This window comes from Mytilus galloprovincialis, chromosome 7, assembly GCF_965363235.1.
Source record: "Mytilus galloprovincialis chromosome 7, xbMytGall1.hap1.1, whole genome shotgun sequence".
Taxonomy (NCBI): Eukaryota; Metazoa; Mollusca; class Bivalvia; order Mytilida; family Mytilidae; genus Mytilus; species Mytilus galloprovincialis.
This window is the reverse complement of record NC_134844.1, coordinates 91,001,821-91,020,394: the sequence shown is the minus strand read 5'-3', so window position 1 is coordinate 91,020,394 and position 18,574 is coordinate 91,001,821. Positions and strand designations below refer to the sequence as shown.

General features: G+C 35.3%; 1 protein-coding gene across 1 annotated transcript in view; it reads left to right on the top strand.

The window, feature by feature from the left end:
- LOC143084091 (uncharacterized) overlaps positions 1–18,574 on the top strand; it is a 51,096-nt gene that overhangs the window by 5,012 nt on the left and 27,510 nt on the right. Inside the window, exons 3-4 of the mRNA XM_076260497.1 lie at positions 8,735–8,824; positions 11,033–11,108. Of these exons, the coding sequence (XP_076116612.1) occupies positions 8,735–8,824; positions 11,033–11,108 (166 nt within the window). The remainder of the gene's footprint in view (positions 1–8,734; positions 8,825–11,032; positions 11,109–18,574) is intronic.

The window sequence follows — 18,574 nt, the reverse complement described above, 5'->3', positions numbered from 1 at the left end:
GCAACACGACAGGTGCCACATGTGGAGCAGGATCTGCTTACCCTTCTGGAGCACCTGAGATCACCCCTAGTTTTTGGTGGGGTTCGTGTTGTTTATTCTTTAGTTTTCTATGTTGTGTCGTGTGTACTATAGTTTTTCTGTTTGTCTTTTTAATTTTTAGCCATGACGTTGTCAGTTTGTTTTAGATTTATGAGTTTGACTGTCCCTTTGGTATCTTTCGTCCCTCTTTTTTTTCTTCCACTAATCATACATTACAAACACACCTTCCACCAATCATACATTACAAACACACCTTCCAACAATCATACATTACAAACACATCTTCCACCAATCATACATAACAAACACACCTCCCACCAATCATACATTACAAACACATCTTCCACCAATCATACATTACAAACACATCTTCCACCAATCATACATTACAAACACACCTTCCACCAATCATACATTACAAACACATCTTCCACCAATCATACATTACAAACACAACTTCCACCAATCATAAACTTCCATCATACCTTTCAACAATCATACACTACCAACATAACTTCCAACAATCATACACTACCAACACTCCTTCCACCAATCATACACTACCAAAATACCTTCTACCATTTATACACTACCTACATACCCTCTACTAATTACACGCTACCAACATACCTTCCACAAATCATACACTACTAACATACTTTCCAACAATCATACACTACCAACATACATTCCACAAATCTTACACTACCAACATAACTTCCACCAATCATAAATTACTAACATACCTTCAATCAATCAGACACTACCAACATACTTTCAACTAATCGTACCCTGCCATTACACCTTCTACCAATCATAAACTACCAACATACCTTCAACCAATCATTAACTACAACCAGACCTCCCACCAATCATAAATTGACAATATACCTTCCACCAATCATACTCTACAAACATACTTTCCACCAATCATACGCTAGCAACTTACCTTCAACTAATCATACATTCCCAACATACCTTCCACAAATTATACATTACCATCATACCTTCCACCAATCACAAATTACTAACACACCTTCAACCAATAATACACTACCAACATACCTTCCACCAATCATACACTACCAACATACCTTCCACCAATCTTACACTACAACCAGACCTTCAACCAATAATACACTACAAACATACCTTCCACCAATCATACACTACCAACATACCTTCCACCAATCTTACACTACAACCAGACCTTCAACCAATAATACACTACAAACATACCTTCCACCAATCTTACACTACAACCAGACCTTCAACCAATAATACACTACAAACATACCTTCCACCAATCTTACACTACAACCAGACCTTCAACCAATAATACACTACAAACATACCTTCCACCAATCATAAACTACCAACAGACCTTCCACCAATCTTACACTACAACCAGACCTTCAGCCAATAATTCACTACAAACATACCTTCCACCAATTTTACACTTCCAACATACCTTCCACCAATCATGCACTAACAACATAACTTCCACCAATCATACACTACAACATACCTTCCACCAATCATACACTACAACCAGACCTCCCACCAATCTAACGCTACCAACATACCTTCCACCAATCATACACTACAACAGACCTTCCACCAATCTTACACTACAACCAGACCTTCAACCAATCATGCACTACCAACATACCTTCCACCAATAATACACTACCATCATACCTTCCACCAATCATACACTACCAACATACCTTCCACCAATCATACACTACAACCAGACCTTCCACCAATCATACACTACAACATACCTTCCACCAATCATACACTACAACATACCTTCCACCAATCAAACAATACAACAAACCTTCAACCAATCTTACACTACAACCAGACCTTCCACCAATCATACACTACCAACAAACCTTCCACCAATAATACACTTCCAACATACCTTCAACCAATCATACACTACAACAGACCTTCAACCAATCATACACTACAACCAGACCTTCAACCAATAATACACTACAAACATACCTTCCACCAATCTTACACTTCCAACATAACTTCCACCAATCATACACTACTAACATACCTTCCACCAATCATACACTACAACATACCTTCCACCAATCATACAATACCAACATACCTTCCACCAATCATACACTTCCAACATGCCTTCCACCAATCATACACTACCAACATACCTTCTACCAATCATACACTACCATCATACCTTCCACCAATCATACACTACCAATATACCTTCCACCAATCATACACTACCAACATACCTTCCACCAGTCATACACTACAACATACCTTCCACCAATCATATACTACCAACATACCTTCCACCAATCATACACTACAACAAACCTTCCACCAATCATACACTACAACATACCTTCCACCAATCATACACTACAACATACCTTCCACCAATCATACACTACCAACATACCTTCTACCAATCATACACTACCAACATACCTTCAACCAATCATGCACTACCAACATACCTTCCACCAATAATACACTACCATCATACCTTCCACCAATCATACACTACAACATACCTTCCACCAATCATACACTACAACATACCTTCCACCAATCATACACTACAACATACCTTCCACCAATCATACACTACCAACATACCTTCCACCAATCAAACACTACAACATACCTTCCACCAATCATACACTATCAACATACCTTCCACCAATCATACACTATCAACATACCTTCCACCAATCATTCACTACCAACATACCTTCCACCAATCATACACTACCAACATACCTTCCACCAATAATAAACTACCAACATACCTTCCACCAATCATACACTACAACATACCTTCCACCAATCACACACTACCAACATACCTTCCCCCAATCATACACTACCAACATACCTTCCACAAATCATACACTACAACCAGACCTTCCACCAATCATACACTACAACATACCTTCCACCAATCATACACTACCAACATACCTTCCACCAATAATACACTACCAACATACCTTCCACCAATCATACACTACAACATACCTTCCACCAATCTTAGACTACAACCAGACCTTCAACCAATAATACACTACCAACATACCCTCCACCAATCATACACTTCCAACATACCTTCCACCAATCTTACACTACCAACATACCTTCCACCAATAATACACTACCAACATACCTTCCACCAATCATACACTACAACATACCTTCCACCAATCTTACACTACAACCAGACCTTCAACCAATAATACACTACCAACATACCCTCCACCAATCATACACTTCCAACATACCTTTAACCAATCTTACACTACTTACATACCTTCCACCAATCATACAGTACAACATACCTTCCACCAATCTTACACTACAACCAGACCTTCAACCAATAAAACACTACCAACATACCCTCCACCAATCATACACTTCCAACATACCTTCAACCAATCTTACACTACTTACATACCTTCCACCAATCATACACTACAACATACCTTCCACCAATCTTACACTACAACCAGACCTTCAACCAATCATACACTACTTACATACCTTCCACCAATCATACACTACAACATACCTTCCACAAATCATACACTACCAACAAACCTTCCACCAATCATACACTACCAACATACCTTCCACCAATCATACACTACAACCAGACCTTCAGCCAATAATTCACTACAACCAGACCTTCCACCAATCTTACACTACAACCAGACCTTCAACCAATAATACACTACCAACATACCTTCCCCCAATCATACACTACCAACATACCTTCCACAAATCATACACTACAACCAGACCTTCCACCAATCATACACTACAACATACCTTCCACCAATCATACACTACCAACATACCTTCCACCAATCATACACTACAACATACCTTCCACCAATCATACACTACCAACATACCTTCCACCAATCATACACTACCAACATACCTTCCACCAATCATACACTACCAACATGCCTTCCACCAATCATTCACTACCAACATACCTTCCACCAATCATACACTACCAACATACCTTCCACCAATAATACACTACCAACATACCTTCCACCAATCATACACTACAACATACCTTCCACCAATCTTAGACTACAACTAGACCTTCAACCAATAATACACTACCAACATACCCTCCACCAATCATACACTTCCAACATACCTTCCACCAATCTTACACTACCAACATACCTTCCACCAATAATACACTACCAACATACCTTCCACCAATCATACACTACAACATACCTTCCACCAATCTTACACTACAACCAGACCTTCAACCAATAATACACTACCAACATACCCTCCACCAATCATACACTTCCAACATACCTTTAACCAATCTTACACTACTTACATACCTTCCACCAATCATACAGTACAACATACCTTCCACCAATCTTACACTACAACCAGACCTTCAACCAATAAAACACTACCAACATACCCTCCACCAATCATACACTTCCAACATACCTTCAACCAATCTTACACTACTTACATACCTTCCACCAATCATACACTACAACATACCTTCCACCAATCTTACACTACAACCAGACCTTCAACCAATCATACACTACTTACATACCTTCCACCAATCATACACTACAACATACCTTCCACAAATCATACACTACCAACAAACCTTCCACCAATCATACACTACCAACATACCTTCCACCAATCATACACTACCAACATACCTTCCACCAATCTTACACTACAACCAGACCTTCCACCAATCATACACTACAACCAGACCTTCCACCAATCTTACACTACAACCAGACCTTCAACCAATAATACACTACCATCATACCTTCCACCAATCATACACTACCATCATACCTTCCACCAATCATACACTACCAACATACCTTCCACTAATCATACACTACTACATATCTTCTACCAATCATACACTACAACACACCTTCCACCAATCATACACTACCAACATACCTTCCACCAATCATACACTACCAACATACCTTCTACAAATCTTACACTACAAACAGACCTTCAACCAATAATACACTACTGACATACCTTCCACCAATCTTACACTACAACCAGACCTTCAACCAATAATACACTACAAACATACCTTTCACCAATCTTACACTACAACCAGAACTTCAACCAATAATACACTACAAACATACCTTCCACCAATCTTACACTACCAACATACCTTCCACCAATCATACACTTCCAACATACCTTCCACCAATCATACACTACCAACATACCTTCCACCAATCATACACTACCAACATACCTTCCACCAATCATACACTACCAACATGCCTTCCACCAATCATTCACTACCAACATACCTTCCACCAATCATACACTACCAACATACCTTCCACCAATAATACACTACCAACATACCTTCCACCAATCATACACTACAACATACCTTCCATCAATCTTAGACTACAACCAGACCTTCAACCAATAATACACTACCAACATACCCTCCACCAATCATACACTTCCAACATACCTTCCACCAATCTTACACTACCAACATACCTTCCACCAATAATACACTACCAACATACCTTCCACCAATCATACACTACAACATACCTTCCACCAATCTTACACTACAACCAGACCTTCAACCAATAATACACTACCAACATACCCTCCACCAATCATACACTTCCAACATACCTTTAACCAATCTTACACTACTTAGATACCTTCCACCAATCATACAGTACAACATACCTTCCACCAATCTTACACTACAACCAGACCTTCAACCAATAAAACACTACCAACATACCCTCCACCAATCATACACTTCCAACATACCTTCAACCAATCTTACACTACTTACATACCTTCCACCAATCATACACTACAACATACCTTCCACCAATCTTACACTACAACCAGACTTTCAACCAATCATACACTACTTACATACCTTCCACCAATCATACACTACAACATACCTTCCACAAATCATACACTACCAACAAACCTTCCAACAATCATACACTACCAACATACCTTCCACCAATCTTACACTACAACCAGACCTTCAACCAATAATACACTACAAACATACCTTTCACCAATCTTACACTACAACCAGAACTTCAACCAATAATACACTACAAACATACCTTCCACCAATCTTACACTACAACCAGACCTTCAACCAATAATACACTACAAACATACCTTCCACCAATCTTACACTACAACCAGACCTTCCACCACTCAAACACTACAAACATACCTTTCACCAATCATACACTACAAACATACCTTACACCAATCTTACACTACCAACATACCTTCCACCAATCATAAACTACCAACATAACTTCCACCAATCTTACACTACAACCAGACCTTCCACCAATCTTACACTACAACCAGACCTTCAACCAATAATACACTACAGACATACCTTTCACCAATCTTACACTACAAACATACCTTCCACCAATCTTACACTACCAACATACCTTCCACCAATCATAAACTACCAACATACCTTCCACCAATCTTACACTACAACCAGACCTTCAACCAATAATACACTACAAACATACCTTCCACCAATCTTACACTACCAACATACCTTCCACCAATTATACACTACCAACATACCTTCCACCAATCTTACACTACAACCAGACCTTCAACCAATCATACACTACAACCAGACCTTCCACCAATCATACACTACAACATACCTTCCACAAATCATACACTACCAACAAACCTTCCACCAATCATACACTACCAACATACCTTCCACCAATCATACATTACCAACATACCTTCCACCAATCATACACTACCAACAAACCTTCCACCAATCATACACTACAACCAGACCTTCCACCAATCATACACTACAACCAGACCTTCAACCAATAATACACTACCAACATACCTTCCACCAATCATACACTACCAACATACCTTCCACCAATCATACATTACCAACATACCGTCCACCAACCATACACTACAAACATACCTTCCACCAATCATACACTACAACCAGACCTTCAACCAATAATACACTACCAACATACCTTCCATCAATCATACACTACCAACAGACCTTCCACCAATCTTACACTGCCATCACCCTGCAACCAATCGTAAACTGTCAACATACCTTCCACCAATCTTACACTGCCATCACCCTGCAACCAATCGTAAACTATCAACATACCTTCCCCCAATGATACACTGCCATCACACCTTCAACCAATCTTACCTTCCACCAATCATACACTACCAACATATCTTTCATCACTCAGTGGAAAACACGTATAATGACACTCCACAATAACATATGTCAATCTGTTACTCATGTGTCATAGTCGTTGTCAATAAAGCACTTACTAGAATAATTATGCTCTCTTTGTTTATGTGAATCGAACACTAAAGACCAAGAATGACTTTCTGCAGTAACATGTCAGCCTTTTACTCATATGAATAATGACACTCCACAAAATAAACATACATCAGCCTGTTACTCATGTTGCATAGTGGTTGTCAATAAAGCAAGTACTAGAATGAAAATACTCTCATGGTCCATGTGAATCGAACATAAAGCAAGAATAATGACACTCCACAGTAACATGTGTCATAGTGGTTGTCGATAATGCACGTACTAGAACATGTAGAATAATAATACCCTCATTATAAGTTAACGAGACAGGCAAAATTTTATGTAAACCAGATGGTTGAATTATAATAAATATAACTTTATTATTTCAGTATGTTTGGTTTTAATGTATTAATTTACATACTACACTAATTAGGGCCCTGCCTAGTGACGGTTCACCCTATAGTGGTCAGTCTATCTGTCCGTCCGTCTGTCCGTAACAAATTGTGTCCACTATATATCTAGCGAACCGTTATAATTTCATACTTTTTACTTGATATGTATATTAACCAACACCAGAGGGTGTGTCATAATGTATGTACAAATCCTAGGTCAAGGGTCAAGGTCAAAAGCTTGGTTTCAGTTGACAACCCCATCTCCTATGGTCAAGATTGTGTTTGCTCTATATCTTGAGAACAGTTATGATTTCAAAGTTTATACTTGACATGTATATTAACCAACACCAGAGAATGTGTCATAATGTATGTACAACTTCCTAGGTTAAAGGTCAAGGTCAGAAACTTTGGTTTCAGTTGACAACCCCATGTCCTATGGTCAAGATCGTGTTTGCTCTATATCTTGAGAACTGTTATGATTTCAAAGTTTATACTTGACACGTATATTAACCAACACCAGAGGATATGTCATAATGTATGTACAACTTCCTTGGTTAAAAGTCAAGGGTAAAAACTTTGGTTTCAGTTGACAACTCCTTGTCCTATGGTAAAGATACACATTTTTTACCACAAATTATTTACAGCTGAGCCCACAGAGATGGCTCCCATCTCAATGATGTCTAGATTATTCATGTTCTTAAACAGTAAAATCTCAATTATTTGTTCATGTATCTCTTTATTATGTCACTTAATATTTGTTGTTTAGGTTGACTGGTTTTATGTCAAGTATTATATAGGTAAAATTAGTACAACAATTGCCTATTATTTATAGAAGATGTATATTTGTATGATTGATAAAAGAGTTTTGATTGTATTTCAGGGTGAGACTCCTTATGATATGGCAACAATAAAAAGCTATGATTCTGAAGAGATAAAAAGGAAGAAGAAAGTAGTGATGGACTTCCTAAAGGTAAATATTCTGTCTTAGTTAATAAGAGATATTTACAAATATGTTGACAGATTGTTAGAGACACAACAGACTTGGTACATTGAAGTTACAATAAAACGGTTGCCTGTTGTTTTCAATGTCATTGTAGTATTTGTTGTTCGTTAACAATGTACCCGGTAAGTTGACAATTCCAAGCTTGTTGCCTAATATAGATGTTGGCATATGTGAAAGACAAATGTTTGAAATCAGTGTCTCATCTGTTGGATGTCTCTTATTTTTTGTGTCATTAGCTTGCTATCTTCTAGGTATATACATCACATCATCTCCTTTTATGTGTATCTCTGTAAGGAAAAAAAGATTTACATGTTTATGCAAATATGTAATAATCATATACTAAAACAAAAAGCACTTCTTAACAAAATGTTTAGTATGCTGTCAACCTGTGTATAGATTTTAAAGCTTTCAGTATGTAGCAGGTAGACAAAGCCACCTACATAGATAAAACCTCTATGAAATGAGTAAACTCAGTAAAGTTAACTTTCCTGCACAACCTTTTTAAAACATACAAAAAACAAATAAATCACATCATCATTAAATAGGCCATGTGCAGTAAATTTATCTCATGTGTGATATGGCATAGAAGGAAAAACAAAAAAATTACTGTGGGGATTAAACATGTGGTAAAGATGTCAGACCACCAATCCATACACTCCAATTTAGAATGTAAAGTTCTACTAGTATATTAAAGTAGTCCTTCCCTAAAAAAATATATAGTGCTCTTGATGTTATTGTTTACTTAAACTAACCAAACAATTTGCAGAAATAAAACTTTTGTTGAAAGAGAAATATATTTAAACCATTTTTAGACATAATTTACTTGCTTATGAGTTTGCATTAAAGATTGAGGATTAATGCTCTCCATACTATATTTATTTAAGATTTTCAGAAAAAAACAGGGGCTATGTTGAGTAGTTACCTTCGGCCGTTGGTATTTAACTACAAGACATTAAACATGAATTAGAATTGGCAGGTAGAAAGATGATACATGTACGATTCATTATACACCTTTTTGTGAAGTTAAACTTATGTAAAAAATTTAGAAAGCTGTGAAAATTGAAAAAAATTGTTGCAATAGATCCGGATTTTGAATTGGTGGTCTGACACCTTTAAAGCAATAAACATGGAATCACAAAAATAAGAAAACAGCTTAAAACCAGAATTTTTGCTTTATTTGCAATTTAATAATGGGAGAAATAAAAACAAATATAGTAACACATACTTTAAGAAATTATGCATTTTCTCAATTTTGATTATGGTTGATAACACTACTGTTTTTGAACTTGGCAATAGCTGCTTCTGAACAAAATCTAAAAAAAATAAAATATAAATTATCTGAAAAAGGTCAGAACATTACAAAAATTTAGTAAAATTTTGTTTGTCCCTTATTTTGGTTATTTAGATTTTTGACCCCAACAACCATGTATGTGGTCTTTTAGTAAGGTACCTGCCTCAAGGGGCAGGAAGTGTGGGTTGTCTCACCTGCTTGGTGGAACCAACAACTTTAAAATATGTATGCCTTGCTTCTCCATAAAGACTGGTTGTCAGAATAATGTGTCTGACATGTGTATTTCTTCATCTTGTAAGCATTACCAAACATTATGTGCAAACTATAGTCAAATTTGAAATTGTTCTTACAATCTTTATTTTCAGTGGCAAAAATGGGCCTTTACGTACGATAGATGTATAATAAATAGAAGAAGATGTGGTATTGATTGCCAATGAGACAACTCTTCACAGGAGACCAAAAAGAAATAATAAACAATAGGTCATATTACAGCCTTCAATGAAGCTATTTGACATGACAGTTTATTACAAATTGATGATCCCAATCGCCAAATTACACATAATTTAAAAACGATAGGTCACTCTACGTCCTTCAATGAAGCTATTTGACAGGTTTTCACATGAGGCATGATAGTTTATTACAGATTGATGATCCCAATCGCCAAATTACACATAATTTAAAAATGATAGGTCACTCTACGTCCTTCAATGAAGCTATTTGACAGGTTTTCACATGAGGCATGATAGTTTATTACAGATTGATGATCCCAATCGCCAAATTACACATAATTTAAAAACGATAGGTCAATCTATGTCCTTCAATGAAGCTATTTGACAAGTTTTCACATGAGGCATGATAGTTTATTACATGTTTTTCTTTTGTAGACTGTCATGTCAAAGACATCCCCAGAAGTTACTCCTGCCACCCAATCACAGAAACCTACAGCACCAGTAGTTGGAGGTAATCATCTAATATTAATAATTCAGATACTGGCTGAAATACAAATTACTTATTTCTAATATATGGAAACCTTGATGTCTGCTTATATATATATAATTACAATGGCGGTACTATCATTCCTACTGGTTCATCACACAAGGCAATCATTTAATGTTAATTGTTATATAGTCTGACTGGAATGATGTATAGTTTCTTATTTCTAATATATGGAAACTGGAATGATTATTGTTACTTATTTCTAATATATGGAAACCTTGATATCTGCATATAATGTTAAAATAAAAAATAAAAAAAATAACAGGAAAAGTAAAGTAGGCTATTGATGCAGATTGATCGATTACAGATCATATTAACTTTAAAATAAGCTTCTCTCATTCTCATCCGATTTATTCTTTCCTGAACCTGTTGATTACAGATCACAATAACCTTAAATTCATTCTCATCCGATTTATATAGCATTCTCAACCTGTTCAGTTGACAACCAAATCCAGCCATCGGCTCAACTGGATTTACAGAATAAGTAGTTTTTGGCATATTCATACATTGACCTATAGACGGATAGACACATTGACCAGACAGATTTAACTTACTGACATATCGAAACACTGACAGATAAACATATTAACCGACTCCTACATCAACACATTAACATATTGACACACTGACAGATCAACACATGATGTATGGACACACCAACAGATCAACACATTAACAGACTCAACCATTGACACATTGACATATAGACACATTTACAGACTTAACCATTCACACATTGACATATAGACACAGTTACAGACTCAACCATTCACACATTGACATATAGACACAGTTACAGACTCAACCATTCACACATTGACATATAGACACAGTTACAGACTCAACCATTTACAAATTGACATATAGACACATTTACAGACTCAACCATTCACACATTGACATATAGACACATCAACAGACTCAACCATTGACACATTGACATATAGACACATTTACAGACTCAACCATTCACACATTGACATATAGACACATTAACAGACTCAACCATTCATGCATTGACATATAGACACATTTACAGACTCAACCATTCATACATTGACATATAGACACATTTACAGACTCAACCATTCACACATTGACATATAGACACATTTACAGACTCAACCATTCACACATTGACATATAGACACATTTACAGACTCAACCATTGACACATTGACATATAGAAACATTTACAGACTCAACCATTCACACATTGACATATAGACACATTAACAGACTCAACCATTCATGCATTGACATATAGACACATTTACAGACTCAACCATTCACACATTGACATATAGACACATTTACAGACTCAACCATTCATACATTGACATATAGACACATTTACAGACTCAACCATTCACACATTGACTTACAGACACATTTACAGACTCATACATAAACACATTGGCATATTGACACATTGACAGATCTATACATTAACAGACTCAAAACTCAATGCATTGATATATCAACACACTGACAAATCAACATTTACACTAATACATCGACACACTGATAGATCCACATATTACCAGACTCATACATAAATACATTGATATATTGACACATTGACAGATCTACACATTAACAGACTCAAAATTTGATGCATTTATATATCGACACCCTGACAAATTAACATTTACACTTATACATTGACACGCTGATAGATCCACATATTACCAGACTCATACATAAACACATTGATATATTGACACATTGACAGATCAACACAATAACAGATTCATATATCAACAGATGAAGTATGGACACACCAACAGATCAGCACATTAACAGATTCAACCATTGACACATTGACATATAGACACATTTACAGACTCAACCATTCACACATTGACATATAGACACATTTACAGACTCAACCATTCACACATTGACATATAGACACATTTACAGACTCAACCATTCACACATTGACATATAGACACATTTACAGACTCAACCATTGACACATTGACATATAGACACATTTACAGACTCAACCAATCACAAATTGACATATAGACACATTTACAGACTCAACCATTCACACATTGACATATTGACACATTGACAGATCTATACATTAACAGACTCAAAACTCAATGCATTGATATATCAACACACTGACAAATCAACATTTACACTAATACATTGACACACTGTGTATCCACTTATTACCAGACTCTTACATGAACACATTGACATATCGACACACTGACAGATCAACACAATAACAAATTCATATATCAACACATGATATATTGACACACCAACAGATCAACACATCAACAGACTCAACCATTGACACATTGACATATAGACACATTTACAGACTCAACCATTCACACATTGACATATAGACACATTTACAGACTCAACCATTCACACATTGATATATAGACACATTTACAGACTCAACCATTGACACATTGACATATAGACACATTTACAGACTCAACCATTCATGCATTGACATATAGACACATTTACAGACTCAACCATTCACACATTGACATATAGACACATTAACAGACTCAACCATTCATGCATTGACATATAGACACATTAACAGACTCAACCATTCACACATTGACATATAGACACATTAACAGACTCAACCATTCATGCATTGACATATAGACACATTTACAGACTCAACCATTCACACATTGACATATAGACACATTTACAGACTCAACCATTCATACATTGACATATAGACACATTTACAGACTCAACCATTCACACATTGACTTACAGACACATTTACAGACTCATACATAAACACATTGGCATATTGACACATTGACAGATCTATACATTAACAGACTCAAAACTCAATGCATTGATATATCGACACACTGACAAATCAACATTTACACTAATACATCGACACACTGATAGATCCACATATAACCAGACTCATACATAAACACATTGACATATTGACACATTGACAGATCTACACATTAACAGACTCAAAATTTGATGCATTTATATATCGACACACTGACAAATTAACATTTACACTAATACATTGACACGCTGATAGATCCACATATTACCAGACTCATACATAAACACATTGATATATCGACACACTGACAGATCAACACAATAACAAATTCATATATCAACACATGATATATTGACACACCAACAGATCTTCACATCAACAGACTCAACCATTGACACATTGACATATAGACACATTTACAGACTCAACCATTCACACATTGACATATAGACACATTTACAGACTCAACCATTCACACATTGATATATAGACACACTAACAGACTCAACCATTCACACATTGACATATAGACACATTTACAGGCTCAACCATTCACACATTGACATATAGACACATTTACAGACTCAACCATTGACACATTGACATATAGACACATTTACAGACTCAACCATTCACACATTGACATATAGAAACATTTACAGACTCAATCATTCACACATTGACATATAGACACATTTACAGGCTCAACCATTCACACATTGACATATTGACACATTGACAGATCTATACATTAACAGACTCAAAACTCAATGCATTGATATATCAACACACTGACAAATCAACATTTACACTAATACATTGACACACTGATAGATCCACATATTACCAGACTCTTACATGAACACATTGACATATCGACACACTGACAGATCAACACAATAACAAATTCATATATCAACACATGATATATTGACACACCAACAGATCAACACATCAACAGACTCAACCATTGACACATTGACATATAGACACATTTACAGACTCAACCATTCACACATTGACATATAGACACATTTACAGACACAACCATTCACACATTGATATATAGACACACTAACAGACTCAACCATTCACACATTGACATATAGACACATTTACAGGCTCAACCATTCACACATTGACATATAGACACATTTACAGACTCAACCATTGACACATTGACATATAGACACATTTACAGACTCAACCATTCACACATTGACATATAGAAACATTTACAGACTCAATCATTCACACATTGACATATAGACACATTTACAGGCTCAACCATTGACACATTGACATATAGACACATTTACAGACTCAACCATTGACACATTGACATATAGACACATTTACAGACTCATCCATTCACACATTGACATATAGACACATTTACAGACTCAACCATTCACACATTGACATAGAGACACATTTACAGGCTCAACCATTGACACATTGACATATATACACATTTACAGACTCAACCATTCACACATTGACATATAGACACATTTGCAGACTCAACCATTCACACATTGATATATAGACACACTAACAGACTCAACCATTCACACATTGACATATAGACACATTTACAGACTCATACATAAACACATTGGCATATAGACACATTTACAGACTCAACCATTCACACATTGATATATAGACACATTTACAGAATCATACATAAACACATTGAAATATTGACACATTGACAGATCTATACATTAACAGACTCAAAACTCAATGCATTGATATATCGACACACTGACAAATTAACATTTACACTAATACATCGACACACTGATAGATCCACATATAACCAGACTCATACATAAACACATTGACATATTGACACATTGACAGATCTACACATTAACAGACTCAAAACTCGATGCATTGATATATCGACACACTGACAAATTAACATTTACACTAATACATTGACACACTGATAGATCCACATATTACCAGACTCTTACATGAACACATTGACATATCGACACACTGACAGATCAACACAATAACAGATTCATATATCAACACATGATGTATGGACACACCAACAGATCAGCACATTAACAGACTAAACCATTGACACATTGACATATAGACACATTTACAGACTCATCCATTCACAAATTGACATATAGACACATTTACAGACTCAACCACACATTGACATATATACACATTTACAGACTCCACCACACATTGACATATAGACACATTTACAGACTCAACCACACATTGACATATAGACACATTTACAGACTCATACATAAACACATTGACGTATTGACACATTGACAGATCTATACATTAACAGACTCAAAACTCAATGCATTGATATATCGACACACTGACAAATCAACATTTACACTAATACATCGACACACTGATAGATCCACATATAACCAGACTCATACATAAACACATTGAAACATTGACAGATCCATACATTAACAGACTCAAACTCAATGCATTGATATATCAACACACTGACAAATCAACATTTATACTAATACATCGACACACTGATAGATCCACATATTACCAGACTCATACATAAACACATTGACATATTGACACATTGACAGATCTACACATTAACACACTCAAAACACAATGCTTTGATATATCGACACACTGACAGATCAACACAATAATATTTGTACATTGGCACACTAACATCAACATATTACAAGACTTGTACATTAACACATTTACATATCAACACATAAACAGATTCAAACATCAACGCATTAACATACTGACATATCAACACATTAACAAACGTATACATCAACACATGGACATATCAACACATTTATAGACTGATAAATCAACATATTGACATATCGACACGCTGACAGATCAAAACATTAACATACTCATTTATTGTTTTGATGACAGAGAGAGCGCTGGCAGCAAACTTCTAATTAAGGTTATTTAAAGACCACTGTGACTTTATAGGAAATATGTCACAAGTAATTCGCTACTCAGTTTCAAATAACAAGTTTTACATAAAACTAGTATAAATTATAGGTATATTGATCCAATATCCAACCTTTTATAGTATGGATCACCTTTCTGACCTTACATTGATTACGTGCTACGTGTACAATGTTTCAAGTTCTTTCTGAATTATATTCCAGGTAAATGTCTTCAGAGGTCGTCCGTTTTGTTTTTTATTCTCTAAATCTTTATTTGTTTATTATTTTGTACATTTTATTTATTATTGTATGGATCACTGGTTTTGGTTATTAGATTTAGTTTAAGATACGTTTCAATATGCATTTGTCATTGACAGCGCACCTTCCTTTGGTTTTAGTGTAACTGTCTAATTAATTTCTATTGGGAGACATTGATTTATTTCAAGTGTTTCTTAACGATTTCCCCAATGTTCCTGTTTCTTTTGAATGCAATTGTAGGTTTTTTATCAAAGAGATTTTTGAACTGTGGGTTGTCTTGAATTAAATGCCAATGTTTTCTTATAATGGTTTGTAAATTTTCCGCATTAGCGTGGTATTGTGTTATGAAAGATATATTATAGTTATCTGTGTTTTTGTTTATGCTTGTTTCTTTGTTAATTTGTTTAATCTTTCTGTATGGGAAATATTTCTTAATATTTTATTTACAAAAGCGATATCGTAACCTCTTTGTATTTAATTTTTCTGTAAATATGTGTATTCTTTCATTAAAATTGTTAGGATCAGAGGTATTTCTAAGAATTCTTATTCCTTCACCTTTAATAAAGGATTTAAAACAGCATGGTTAGAATTTTGGTGTAGATATTAAAATTTTTCAATTGGTTTTGTGAAACATTTAATATCTAAGATATTTTCTTTTTGAAATCTCTGTCCTTTATACGTTTCTAAGTCTAGAAATTTCAAACTTTGTCTGTCAATTTCATAAGTAAATTGCAGTAGGTTGTGGTTTGTGTTTGCTATTTCGAAAAGAAGTTTAACTTCTTCCGTAGTACCTTGAAATAAAATATATCCTTCATCTTGCATACGGTTATCAAATAATATTTTATTTTTGTGTGGACAGATATTTAGAATTTTATTTATTTGTTGGTATATGGCTATATCTGAGATTTGAGGACTTGCTACATGTCCTTGGCTAGCTCTTATAATTTGCCTGTAACATTTTTTGTTGAAGGTAATTCATTATTAAGGAGAATTAAGTTCTTGAAAACAATAAATCTACAAATACTTAACATGCTTGAGTATATATAGCAAATTAATGTGGGCAATTAAATACTGATCTTAGATAAGAAATAAATGTGCAAGTTTCACCCTATGACATACCTCCCCTTTTAACTGTGGCGTCCCGACACACAAACACACTCTTACTCATACATGGTATATATGTACATACACAATATTATATTTTTTCTTTTTTTTTTAACACATTTAAACAAATTCACAGTCTATGCAGTGTTCTCATTTGAAATATGAAAGTCTTTTATAATTGCAAAATCTTTAATAACATCCTCTTTTACCCACTGGGTCTCACCATTCTCAAACTGTACAAAATAATGTTTTTCTAACCTCTTAGACTCATTTCGTGATCGCATTGTATTTTAAAATTTCACCATTGTATTGTCACTATT